This window comes from Mustela lutreola, chromosome 3 (genome assembly GCF_030435805.1).
Source record: "Mustela lutreola isolate mMusLut2 chromosome 3, mMusLut2.pri, whole genome shotgun sequence".
NCBI lineage: Eukaryota > Metazoa > Chordata > Mammalia > Carnivora > Mustelidae > Mustela > Mustela lutreola.
Genome location: NC_081292.1, coordinates 148390853 through 148404664, shown reverse-complemented (window position 1 = coordinate 148404664; position 13812 = coordinate 148390853). Strand labels below are relative to the sequence as shown.

The window sequence follows — 13812 nt, the reverse complement described above, 5'->3', positions numbered from 1 at the left end:
GTATTCCATACCCTGAGCAATAGAGATGGGTTTACAAATAGACATGTGACTCAGAGCTAATAAGATAAGAGGAGAAATTTGCTGTGATTTCCAGGAATGAAACAGGAATTTCTCTTCTATTAAATTTGACACGATATGAATACATGAAGCTTCAGACTGCAGCAGCCATCCTGATAAAACAGAAGCTACTAGCCAGCAAGACAGATGTACAGAAGACAGATGTGCGATATACAAAGATCTGTCTCTAATGACCTTGTTTGCACATATGTGTTATACCACAACTGAAGTGAAATCTATCTCTGACATTTTTAATTAGGCATGCTGGTATGTACGCTGGTTGTGTGTGTGTGTGGTTTTTTTTTTTTTTTTTCCTGCCAGTAAGAATAGGGTTATGTCAGTGGAAAGTGAAAGTGTACCAATAGCTATAGAGGCAGAGGTCATTGAAATATTTTTACAGGTTGAGCCCTGTTCTAGGCTTTGATGACATAAGAGAATAGTCTCAATCCTTTCCTTTGTGGAGCTTAGTTTAATAAGGAAGGTTGAGACAAGTAAATCAACAATTAAACATAATGACAGCAGTGATAAGTGGACAGGAGTTATAACCAAGGGGAAATAGAAGCAATGAGGAAGGGCACCAATAGATCCAATGGAGTATAATGTGATTTTTTTTTCAGTCTTGGAGAATCTATTTGATCTCTATGATTTTATAAATAAAAACCAAATGGTGAATCCTTATTTTTCCTTCCCGTAAGAGCAGTTTTCTTCTATAAACCATTCCGTTTTCTTGGAAGAAGTGAAAGCTACTTATTCAATCTACATAACAACAGTTCAATCACTGGGAATTTAAAAGTGATAGCTTTACTTTTTAGTTAAAGCACAATAGTTTAATAAACCAATGACTTTCAAATTTTGCTGCAATTTAATCAAATGAAACCTTTAAAAAAATCCTGATGACCAGCCTATGTCCACAAAACAATAAAATCAAAATCTCTGGGAATGGATCTGGGGCATTCTATCGTTCTGTTAATTCTCCAGCTTATTCCAATGTACAGCCAAGTTTGACAACCAGTGTTACATTTGAGTGCTTCTTAAAATTTAATGTGCATATAAAAATCTGGGGTTATTGTTAAAATGTAGATTCTACTTCCATAGGTCTGGGATGAGGTCTAAAAGTCTGCATTGATAACTACCTCCCACATGATGCCAATGCTACTTGAGTAGCAAGGTTATACAGCAGTGTTATCCAACAGAAATATGATGCATGTCACCTATGCAACTTTCTAGTAGTCACGTTAAGAGCATAAATAAAAACAGGTGAAATTAATTTTACTAACATTTTATTTAACTAAATACATTAAAAAAAACATGGAGGACAAGGGGGTGTTAGAGAGAAGGGAGTTGTGGTAAATTGGAAGGGGAGGTGAATCACGAGAGACTATGGACTCTGAAAAACAATCTGAAGGTTTTGAAGTGGCGGGGGGGGGTGGGAGGTTGGGGTACCAGGTGGTGGGTATTACAGAGGGCACGGATTGCACAGAGCACTGGGTGTGGTGAAAAAATAATGAATACTGTTTTTCTGAAAATAACTAAATTGAAAAAATTAAAAAAAAATTAGCACAAACACTGTCATGAACCTTAGCTTCAAGTTTAAAGTATGATTTAATTGTTAAAACTTCCATTGTACTAAATAAATCAGTAAATATGAAAAAAGAGTCATCATTTAAAAATTCATTCAATATAAAAATTACTAATAAAATAATTTACACTCTTTTTTGAGGTTAAGACTTCAAATCCAGTGCATATTTCCACTTGTAGCACATCTCAGATTGAACCACTGTATTTTAAGTGACCAACAATCACATGTGGCTAGAGGTCACCATATCAGACAACACAGTTAACAGACATCATGAAAATACCAGACTACATTACATCAGTTTTTCAAGAAAAATTTAAAAGCATGGATTACTTACCAATAAGTTTCCAATTAAAATGACCATCATGTAAAAAGAAATACAACTGAATTGGCCAGCTATCTTAAAGCAATCCCATAAAGTCTCTATCCACTCTCCACAGAGAATCCGGAACACATTCAGGTAGGAGTGGAAGAAGTCATGCATGTGCCAACGTGGGAGACGACAGTCTTTGTCTATGTTGCAGACGCATGCTTCATAACTCATACCAAACAGCTTCAGGCCAACCACAGCAGAAAAGAATGCAAATGTGAACAACAGCAGGACCAAGTCTTTCAAGGCCACCAAGGAGATACTAAGAATCTGCATCAGAATCTTAAACGTTGGCCAGTATTTTGCCAACTTGAAAATTCTCAACTAATACAGCAATGCCAGAAACAACAAAAATAAGAAACAACAAAAAACTTGGTCACTATTTATTATGATGTACATTTAAGATTTTTATCAGCATTATACACTACATATGTAGTCTTTAATGTAATACTCAGTTTTAAGATTGTTAATACTAACCACTGAAAATTCATTTTATACAATTCTTAATATATCATATATATTCTGTATTTTTTACACTAGATCCATACATATCTTCTTCTGTTGATCTGTCAATTTCCATTCGCTATTATGTGATTATAATTACTCTAGTTTTTATGTTTTAATATCTCGTAGGGCAACTATCTATCCTTTGTTTCGCTTTTCACAACACAGGAAATTCTCCCACATTCTGACATATAGATGATATTGAAAAAAGTCTGTTAGGTCCCATTAAATTCCACTGAAGTTTCTATTATGTATTTTCCTTTAAAGTAACATATCAGAAACCAAACACAGCAGTCTGTTCAGTTTAGTCTGGATATTTCTCTTGTTTTCACTAGATTTCTATTGAAACAGGATAGGATTACCTTAAAATTTTAGCCACCATATTACAGTGAACTTAGTCATCTAAAGCTGAAACATCTCCTTTTATATATGTTATACCTTCCCCAACTTTTTTTAGTATATAGTTGTCTTTCTGGACTCAAAAGTTGGGTTTCACATTTATCCATGTAAAACTGAATCATTTATATTCAATCCACACCAGCCTTTCAGATACCTTGATACTATCTCTTATTATCTTTTTTTAGTATTTACCAGTCTTGTTTCATCCATAAATTTGACAGGTACATCTCACATATGTTTATCTTACTGACGAGAAAAATGTACAGATGAGGACATAAGGCAGTGTTCTGAAGTATTTAGATAAGATCAAATCTACTTAATTGTACTTGATTCCTGCTACATTCCTGCAACTTCTTACGAGAATATATTACTGATCAAGTATGTAACATTCCCATATATATTCTTCTAATAACATTATTTTCTTGGGTAGTTTTCTGATTCTTACTACTACCCTACATTACAGGCATATATACCAATTCTGACTTAAAGACTTTCGTAATAACATTTCCCTGGCCTTTCTGGTTTTTTATAACGTTTTCTAACTCTACATTTAGAAATACTCACCTCATTCAAATTCCTTAGTTATACACTGGCATTCTGCTTCTGGGACTCCACATTATCCTGCTCCTCACAACTGACCAGTAACTCTGGTCCTGCTTCCTAAAACTATACCTCAAATTTGCTACATATGTAGCTTATTTCCTTTGAGGTTTTGGTCAAATGACAGGAAAATGTTTATTCTTCCTGGGGCACCTTCTAAGCTCTTTACATAAAAATTAATTCATTTATTATTTCAAATACCCCAGTGGGATAAGTGTTCCTATTCTTCCTGTGTTGTGTCTGAGGAGGCTGAGATAAATTTTCATAAAATAAAATGGAAATCTTGGATCCTACTTACCACCCTGAATGTTCGAAAAAGAGCCACTCCATGAATATTTGCTAGATAAAGTTCTGCTAAACCATGGAACACAATCAGGCTATCAAAAATGTTCCAACCTACTTGAAAATATCCATATGGATGCATTGCAATGATTTTCAAAATCATTTCTGCTGTGAAAATTCCAATAAAAATCTAAACAGAAACAAAACACACAGATGAGAATATGCTTCCAATTACAATATCAAAACCTCATACACAAAAAGTATAACTTTTCACTGCCACATTCTTCACAGTTCCTCTCTCAAGAGCTGATTAGTTTTGGAGTCTATATTATTATAAGGATAGACTCAAACATTTTTAATTTAACAGTCTAATGTCAAACACTGTATACAGAATCTTCAAATATTTACAAAAACTGTCTTGAAAGACAACAAAAGAATATTTAAAGATGAAAATCTTTTCATTTTGAATGGTTCTTTTGGGGATAAGGAATACATGATAAGATATTTAATTTTTTAAACTGTGAAAGAATTTAAAAAGTGCATATGGGGGCGCCTGGGTGGCTCAGTGGGTTAAAGCCTCTGCCTTCAGCTCGGGTCATGGCCCCAGGGTCCTGGGATCGAGCCCCACGTCGGGCTCTCTGCTCTGCAGAGAGCCTGCTTTCTCCTCTCTCTCTATCTGCTTCTCTGCCTGCCTCTCTGCCTACTTGTGATCTTTGTCTGTCAAATAAATAAATAAAATCTTTTAAAAAAAAAAGTGCATATGTGAACCAAGGGGAAAAAAAAGTAAACCTGTAAACACTGTCTCTTGAAAACTATACTGGTAGAAATGACTAAATTGTTGTATTGGTTCCAAGTAAATATATAATTCAAAATGGGTAGCATTTTAGCCATTTATACTAATACCAAGCAACAAACAACCACCAATATAAAAGCAAAGAAAATTGAACATTGTATATGTTCTTGGACGCGACTTGTTTTTAAACTCACAGAAATCTGTTTTGCTTTTTGCTTTGTATCGATTAAAAAAAGGATAAGTTCCCATCAAGCCAAAGACTAGAGGCTAGAGCAGACAGGGCAGGTGCAGTTGTAGTCAGGATTTAGAGTTCAGGTGTCAGTGAGGAGTTCGCATTTGTTATTTCACCTCTTCTCAGCTCTGTTTTATGAAGCTATGGCTATATATATATATATATATATACCATATATATATATGGTATATACCAGGATATGTTTGGGAAGGGAGAAGAAATAAATAATATTTCCATTTAATCTAACTGTCAAGCAACTGACTAGAATCTCAAACTTAAATGGCAGAATTTTAAGCTTCAGCTACAAACTTATTCAATGAGAAGAACACCTACAAAGCAGGGCCGGGGATGATCAGTTGTGGAAGTATGAACACAATACTTCATCTACTATGCATATAATGCATTTGCAACACACTGGAATTATAAAATAAAATAAAATAATGGGGTAATGATAACTAAAGAAAAGCTGAAGTCATAAATGAAAATAAGGTACAAGAGCCTTACCAGGTTTCCAATGCTAAGAACATTGTTGGTTTCTTCACTCATCGGATAACATTCTAAGGCCAAAAAACATATGTTTAGAATTATGCATATGGTAAGGACAAGATCAGTGAATGGGTCCATTATAATCATATGGATAAACTCTTTCCATTTTAACCAACAGGGAGAACAATTCCAGATCAAGAAAGTTTTAGCAAATCTCTGCCAACACAATGGGCATCTCTTCCTGGATTTTTCAGATTCTGAAATAAAGAAATAAAAAAGTTAAACACTAGCAAATTGTTTAAGTTCTAACTAATAAAATATTTTGACTTTTGCATGCAAAGAGATGTTTAGACTAGACTTCTGATCTGGAATTAACAAATAAAAATATTCTGTACTAATAAAAAGCAGAGCAAAGCAAATTTCCTTTATTTTGTTCATGCTTGCTGAGTTAGACAAATGAAATGTGATAAACTGTGTATTAGAAAGTTTCTAATTGGAGTTTCTTTCAAGAAAACAAAGAGTTTCTATAGGAGTTTCTTTCAAGAAAACAAATATGGAATAAAGTTGAGTATTATGATTTAGAATTTCTAGATTTTTATGCTTTACAAAAGCATAAATATCTTTTAATATTGTCCATGACAATGAATTACTGGTTATATATCGAAAAATATCTTAACATATGATTGTTATATTATCCAACCTCTGTTTTAAGTTATAAGTTAATACTTTGTTGCTTTCAATGTTAAAGAAAATTTCTTAGTACTCTTTGGTGAGTGATAAGAATGTCTAAAATACCAATGTTTAAAATACTATGTGTATGGATTGCTCATTTTAATATTCTTATGTTATTCCTTAAATTTTTGTTATCATCTGCAATTCTAAAGAAGTTACAGGATTACTTTAAAAGTGAGTCTTATCAATAGTACCTTTCAGAGTGTCTATTTTTTTACTTTACCTTCCTCATGTCTGATAGCAGCAGTAGCATCATCCAACATATTCAAAGAAGTAATCACAGAAGTTGGTGATCTTTTCTTCATTTCTATTTGTGTGGTCTTGGTCTAAAAAAAAATCAGATGAGTCCAGTGCTGGCTTCTGCCTTTGTAGATATAAGACTAAAACTATAAGAAAGTTTATAACCTTCTTTAAAATGCTGATTCTTATTTCCAGAAATCTTTTTGGGTTTCATCATGTGCTAGTCTTTACACTATAGGCAATATTAAACTGACGTAGTACTTTTTGGTAATGAATGTGTATTATCCTGCAACTCAAAAAAATCATTTCACACAATGAGATCAACTATAAAAGTAGGAAATCAGAGAATACTGTTTTTATTACTCGTATTTGCACTTGATCTTAGCCAAAAGGCTGAAAAGCGATTCATTATTCATATTTGATAAACCATTCAACGTATACTTTAGGATCACTGCAAAATATCCCGTTGGCAAACATACTACTGAATAGTAGTATTTCTCAAACACCTTACATTTTTCCTTGAAGGTATTTTATAACTTTGAAAACTCTTGATAAAATAAAAATTATTTTTTGCAGAAATGTCTGTTCATGTCTTCTGCCCATTTCTTGATTGGATTATTTGTTCTTTGGGTGTTGAGTTTGCTAAGTTCTTTATAGATTCTGGACACTAGTCCTTTATCTGATATGTCGTTTGCAAATATCTTCTCCCATTCTGTCAGTTGTCTTTTGATTTTGTTAACTGTTTCCTTTGCTGTGCAAAAGCTTTTGATCTTGATGAAATCCCAGTAGTTCATTTTTTCCCTTGCTTCCCTTGCCTTTTGCGTTGTTCCTAGGAAGATGTTGCTGCGGCAGAGGTCGAAGAGGTTGCTGCCCGTGTTCTCCTCAAGGATTTTGATGGATTCCTTTCGTACATTGAGGTCCTTCATCCATTTTGAGTCTATTTTTGTGTGTGGTGTAAGGAAATGGTCCAATTTCATTTTTCTGCATGTGGCTGTCCAATTTTCCCAGCACCATTTATTGAAAAGGCTGTCTTTTTTCCATTGGACATTCTTTCCTGCTTTGTCGAAGATTAGTTGACCATAGAGTTGAGGGTCTATTTCTGGGCTCTCTATTCTGTTCCATTGATCTATGTGTCTGTTTTTGTGCCAGTACCATGCTGTCTTGATGATGACAGCTTTGTAATAGAGCTTGAAGTCCGGAATTGTGATGCCACCAACGTTGGCTTTCTTTTTCAATATCCCTTTGGCTATTCGAGGTCTTTTCTGGTTCCATATAAATTTTAGAATTATTTGTTCCATTTCTTTGAAAAAGATGGATGGTACTTTGATAGGAATTGCATTAAATGTGTAGATTGCTTTAGGTAGCATAGACATTTTCACAATATTTATTCTTCCAATCCAGGAGCATGGAACATTTTTCCATTTCTTTGTGTCTTCCTCAATTTCTTTCATGAGTACTTTATAGTTTTCTGAGTATAGATTCTGTGTCTCTTTGGTTAGGTTTATTCCTAGGTATCTTATGGTTTTGGATGCAATTGTAAATGGGATTGACTCCTTAATATCTCTTTCTTCTGTCTTGCTGTTGGTGTAGAGAAATGCAACTGATTTCTGTGCATTGATTTTATATCCTGACACTTTACTGAATTCCTGTATAAGTTCTAGCAGTTTTGGAGTGGAGTCTTTTGGGTTTTCCACATATAGTATCATATCATCTGCGAAGAGTGATAATTTGACTTCTTCTTTGCCGATTTGGATGCCTTTAATTTCCTTTTGTTGTCTGATTGCTGAGGCTAGGACCTCTAGTACGATGTTGAATAGCAGTGGTGATAATGGACATCCCTGCCGTGTTCCTGACCTTAGCGGAAAAGCTTTCAGTTTTTCTCCATTGAGACATCCAGATGGCGAACAGACACATGAAAAAGTGCTCCATATCACTCGGCATCAGGGAAATACAAATCAAAACCACAATGAGATATCACCTCACACCAGTCAGAATGGCTAAAATCAACAAGTCAGGAAATGACAGATGCTGGCGAGGATGCGGAGAAAGGGGAACCCTCCTACACTGTTGGTGGGAATGCAAGCTGGTGCAGCCACTCTGGAAAACAGCATGGAGGTTCCTCAAAATGTTGAAAATAGAACTGCCCTATGACCCAGCAATTGCACTATTGGGTATTTACCCTAAAGATACAAATGTAGTGATCCAAAGGGACACATGCACCCGAATGTTTATAGCAGCAATGTCCACAATAGCCAAACTATGGAAAGAACCTAGATGTCCATCAACAGATGAATGGATCAAGAAGATGTGGTATATATACACAATGGAATACTATGCAGCCATCAAAAGAAATGAAATCTTGCCATTTGCAACAACGTGGATGGAACTAGAGCGTATCATGCTTAGCGAAATAAGTCAAGCAGAGAAAGACAACTATCATATGATCTCCCTGATATGAGGAAGTGGTGATGCAACATGGAGGCTTAAATGGGTAGAAGAATAAAAGAAACAAGATGGGATTGGGAGGGAGACAAACCATAAGTGACTCTTAATCTCACAAAACAAACTGAGGGTTGCCGGGGGGAGGGGGTTGGGGAGAAGGGGGTGGGATTATGGACATTGGGGAGGGTATGTGATTTGGTGAGTGCTGTGAAGTGTGTAAACCTGGTGATTCACAGACCTGGGGATAAAAATATATGTTTATAAAAAATATATGTTTATAAAAAATAAAAAATTAAAAAAAAAAAATAAATAAAAATTATTTGGGGCACCTGGGTGGCTCAGTGGGTTAAGCCTCTGCCTTCAGCTCAGGTCATGATCTCAGGGTTCTGGGATCGAGTCCCGCATCGAGCTCTCTGCTCGGCAGAGAGCCTGCTTCCTCCTCTCTCTCTCTCTGCTTGCCTCTCTGCCTACTTGTGATCTCTCTCTGTCAAATAAATAAAATCTTTTTTAAAAATAGTTGGCTCTGTGGTAATTAAATAAACTTGAATAGTATCAGGTAAAAGAATCAATAAAAGAATGGATTTAAAAGAGTTGTTTTGGCTAGAACATATCTGAAAATTCCACAAGGGAATCACTTCTTTTTGTCTTGTCACTTGAGTTAGTGGTTTTAAGATACTCTATTTTACCGATGTGGTTACACAGAGTTCAAAAGAAGCCTTGCTCTGGAAACATATTCCTAGGGTTTGATGTAGATGTCTCAACTTGTATACCATCATAGTTATCACAAATAGAGATCAGGTGTTTCTAGTGACCAAGAATATAATTTATATTTGAATTTAAACTCTACGAAACTGACAATGGTGGGACACCTGGGTGGTTCAGTCAGTTAAGTGTCCAACTCTTGATTTCGGCTCAGGTCATGATCTCAGGGTTGTAAGATCAAGCCCTTCACTGGGCTCTGCACTGGGTGTGAAGCTTACTTAAGATTCCCTCTCTGCCTCTAGATTCCCTCTGTCCCACCCCCAGAAGGACCCCACACTCATTTCTAGAGACAGAAATCTATGTGTGTGTGTGCATGCACGCGGGGAAACACAAAAGAAAAAAACCTGACAATGGGTAGATTATATTACACCACAGAGTTTCCAACAGTGTTTATATTTGACACAAAGGTTAACTTGGTAACATGATACCAAGTTAAATAGGTATTGGTAAACATTTACCTTGGTAAATAGGTGTAGCTAAATAGGTGAAATAAAGAGTAAATAAATTTGAATAGGCCAGGCTGCTCTAGAATGGAGGTAAGTGGGATGGGGGTGCTGCTTCACTAACACTGAAAGAATCAGTGGTCGGATCTCAATGATAACTGATACCCAGCACAACGTAGTTGGCAGGTTCTGCTCTAGTCTTCCTGAAGTAGCATAACAGAGATCAAGAAATCATCATATTTATCTCATTCAGTATCAGTCAGGTTTCCTCTAATTTCATACATACTAGAGTCAGAGGAGGTAAAAACCAACTCTACCATATACTGATTCCACCATGAAAATGACAGATTCTTCAGGTCTACTGATCTCTGTTCCCTCATTACTAATTTTTTTTTTCTGAAAAAGTAAGCTAAAAACTCAGGATGTGAGGTTAATTTATTTACCTTAACTAAACTTACTCCAGAAACTATTTTTTAACTGACTTAAAAGGTTTCATAAAATGTAAGTTATAGAATGGTGACTAACATAATAAAAAATAAGTTATAATTTATACAGTTTCAAATTTCCATGAGTCAAAAACCAAGAGAAGCATAATTGTTCTGTTATTAAAGTCTAACAGGGATTTCCCAGGTTTAACTTCATGAAGATGATACTTTGTGGTATACTGAATACCTTCCACTAGTCCTTCCATTAGGATAAAGGAATTGCTTCTCCTAGAGATGTTTCTGATAGTGACAATGTCTGATGGAATCACCCCAAGAAGGAATTTAGTCAAGATAATCATCTGTGTGAAGTAGGTACAGTGAGGAAAGTAACTATGTTATTGTTGATGTGGTCATGTTTAATCTCTACTTGTTTAGCTTGAACTGTGGATATATTTTAGAATCTAAAGTGAATAAACTACATATTGGTTTAGTAATATAGTTACCTAAATGGAGCTCTTAAAAATATTGAATGAACGCCCACAAGTTGGCCAACTACTAAGGACAGAACCATTATATAATGCAAATTAAGTAGATCCTGACTCAGTAATCTGTTTGGAAGTTTAAGAGCTAATAAGGGCATATCTAAAGTTAAAATTAGACTGGAAAAAGCACCTAAAATTCCTGTTCTCACAACTGGTTTAAATTTTCTCTAGAAAGGAGGCATGAATAAGAAAGAATCCAGCCATATTTCTAGCATTTAGCAGTGAACACCTGATATACTCATCTTAGACTCACATTTGCTCTCTCTACTGCAGCTACACTGGCCTTTTTTTTAATCCTGACTCACTCTGTTCCTTCCCCTTACACGTCATGCTCTCATTCTTTAGAACTTGGTTCAAGCATCAGTTCCTCAGAAAACCCTGTTATTACTCAGGGAAATCCTTTATATAGTCTCCTAAAACATCATGTTTCTCACTTTTATAGCACTTGCTACGGTTTCATTTATTTATGAAGAGAATAATACAGTGAATCAACAGGTACCTAATATCTAGCCTTAAAATTTAATAATAGTATACTCTTCACTTCTCATGTATTACTCACCCCACTTTATTCAAAATATTTCAGGAAAAATATGTTGGACATCATATAATTCTTAGAATAAACTTTGTAAGACACAATCACAATATTAAGATCACTATCAGAAAATTAGTAATTCCTTAATATTATCCAATACTTACACCATGCTCTGTTTCCTTTCATTGCTCAGAAACTTTCTATTATAGTTTATTTGTTCCAATCAAATACAAAAAAGATCCCCATATTGCATTTTTTTCATAGGCCTACTGATTATCTTGTGGCTTTATTTTTTCTATTGTGATTTACTTGTTGATGATAATGGATCACTTACAACTGTAGAATTTTCCACATTCTTGATTTGATATATTATGTCCTTTTAGTGTAATTTAATATGTTCTTTTCTCTTCTTTTTTTTTTAAAGATTTCATTTATTCATTTGACAGACAGAGATCACAAGTAGGCAGAGAAGCAAGCAGAGAGAGAGGAAGGGAAGCAGGCTCCCCGCTGAGCAGAGAGCCCGACATGGGGCTCTATCCCAGGACCCTGAGATCATGACCTGGGCCGAAGGCTGAGGCTTTAACCCACTGAGCCACCTAGGCGCCCCTGTGTTCTTTTATTACAGTCTCTAGAAAAAGACAGATCTAGAGGCTTACTAGGCTTAGCTCAGATTATGGCAAGAATATATTGTATGTGGTGTTTTATGTCTCCCAACCCATAACTTCAGGAAACACATAATGTCTGGTAGTCAGAGAGGTACAATCTTATGTGTATGATAATTTTATGGTCTATCTCCCCATTAGACCATTACCTATAGATAGATGCTATATTTGTATTTATTAACATTTTAAAATCTCCAAAGCTTAGTATAATGCCTAGCATATAGTAGATTGTCAATAATGTTTTATTTAATTAGATAGATGAGCTATAAGGATATCATTTTAGATGGGAAAATGTTTTTAAAAATATTTATATTCTTACAGTTGTGTATATCTGATTCTCTTCTTGAGGTTTGGACAGCAACTGGCAATTTTTTTTTTAAGATTTTATTTATTTGACAGAGAGAGAAGGAAACCACAAGTAGGCAGAGAGGCAGGCAGACAGAGGAGGAACCAGGCTCCCCACTGAGCAGAGAGCCAGGATGCAGGGTTCAATCCCAGGATCCAGAAATCATCACCTGAGCCGAAGGCAGAGGCTTAACCCATAAGCCAACCAGGTGCCCCATGACTGGCAATTCTTAAGAAAGTTTCATCTGCCAACTGTGCAATTGATGGAATAATATAGTTTCAGCATTGAGCCTCCAGGAAAATAAAGTGGCAAAAAATGAAGTAAAGTGTTGAGAAATCAGACACCAATAAATACAGGTCAAACTTTCCAACAGAACTCTTCAATGAAGATAAAATTTGAAGATCATGAAGATGCTTATCATATGTGTGGAACATAGTTGACACTCAATAAACATTATATACTATTATTGCTATTATTGTTATTATTATTTTAATTGCCCCGAAAGGGGGGATAGTGTCAAAGACTTAAGAGTTTTATGTTGATGGAGTATAATCCATTAGGGTACTGCTGTGCTTTCTTGTGTTTCCTATAATTAGCAATTAACATTTTTTTTCAGTTGCTCAGTATACTCTAAGCATTGCCAACTGCTTTACAAGAATTTTTGTCATTTGAATCTCGCATCAACATGAGACAGATACTATAATTATATACATCTTGCAGACAAAGAAGTTGAAGTTCAGAAAAGTTAACAGACTTGGCAAATACCATACATCTATTAAGTGGCTAAAACAGACTGGAATCTATATTTATCTGACTACAAACTGTGCTTTTAGCCAATATGATCTACTGCTTTCCTACAAGGTGAGAATATGAAGCATCTAAGTAATCTCCCAGTAATTCCAACATAAGAATTAGAATCTGATTAGTCTTAAATCAAATCAGTCATCTATAGGGTCCTCAGTATGTTCCATTTTAAATTCCCTTTCCAGCATTTTCTTATGTATACATAAAAAAGGAAAAGAAAGTAAATTTTGTGAAAATGACCTTCGCTTTTACTTCCTAAAAAAGTTTTTCCTGACAAAATGTTCTAGTGTTCTTCCAGGAAAAGAAATCCTTTACAATTGAAAGATTTTAATTAAAACCAGAAAGGCTTCATGTGACCCAAACCAGCCAAATGAATGGAGATATTAAGAAATTGGGAAATAATACAAGTTCTTCCTAAGCAGAGTTAATAGGGCATCTCATCTTGGCATAAGAGAAGTATTGTGCTCTTGGATACATTTGTGTGTAGTCCTTGACATTTGAAAAACCACTTCAAAACAAATTACACATTTGAATACCATTCAGACCATAATCATTCAATCAGAAGAACCCCACACTCATTTCT

General features: G+C 35.1%; 1 protein-coding gene across 1 annotated transcript in view; it reads right to left on the bottom strand.

The window, feature by feature from the left end:
- Positions 1 to 13812, bottom strand: part of SCN7A (sodium voltage-gated channel alpha subunit 7) — an 87981-nt gene that overhangs the window by 28194 nt on the left and 45975 nt on the right. Inside the window, exons 11-14 of the mRNA XM_059167122.1 lie at positions 6255 to 6357; positions 5318 to 5556; positions 3805 to 3978; positions 1971 to 2327 (exon numbers count right to left, since the gene is read on the bottom strand). Coding sequence (XP_059023105.1) covers positions 1971 to 2327; positions 3805 to 3978; positions 5318 to 5556; positions 6255 to 6357 — 873 coding nt within the window. The remainder of the gene's footprint in view (positions 1 to 1970; positions 2328 to 3804; positions 3979 to 5317; positions 5557 to 6254; positions 6358 to 13812) is intronic.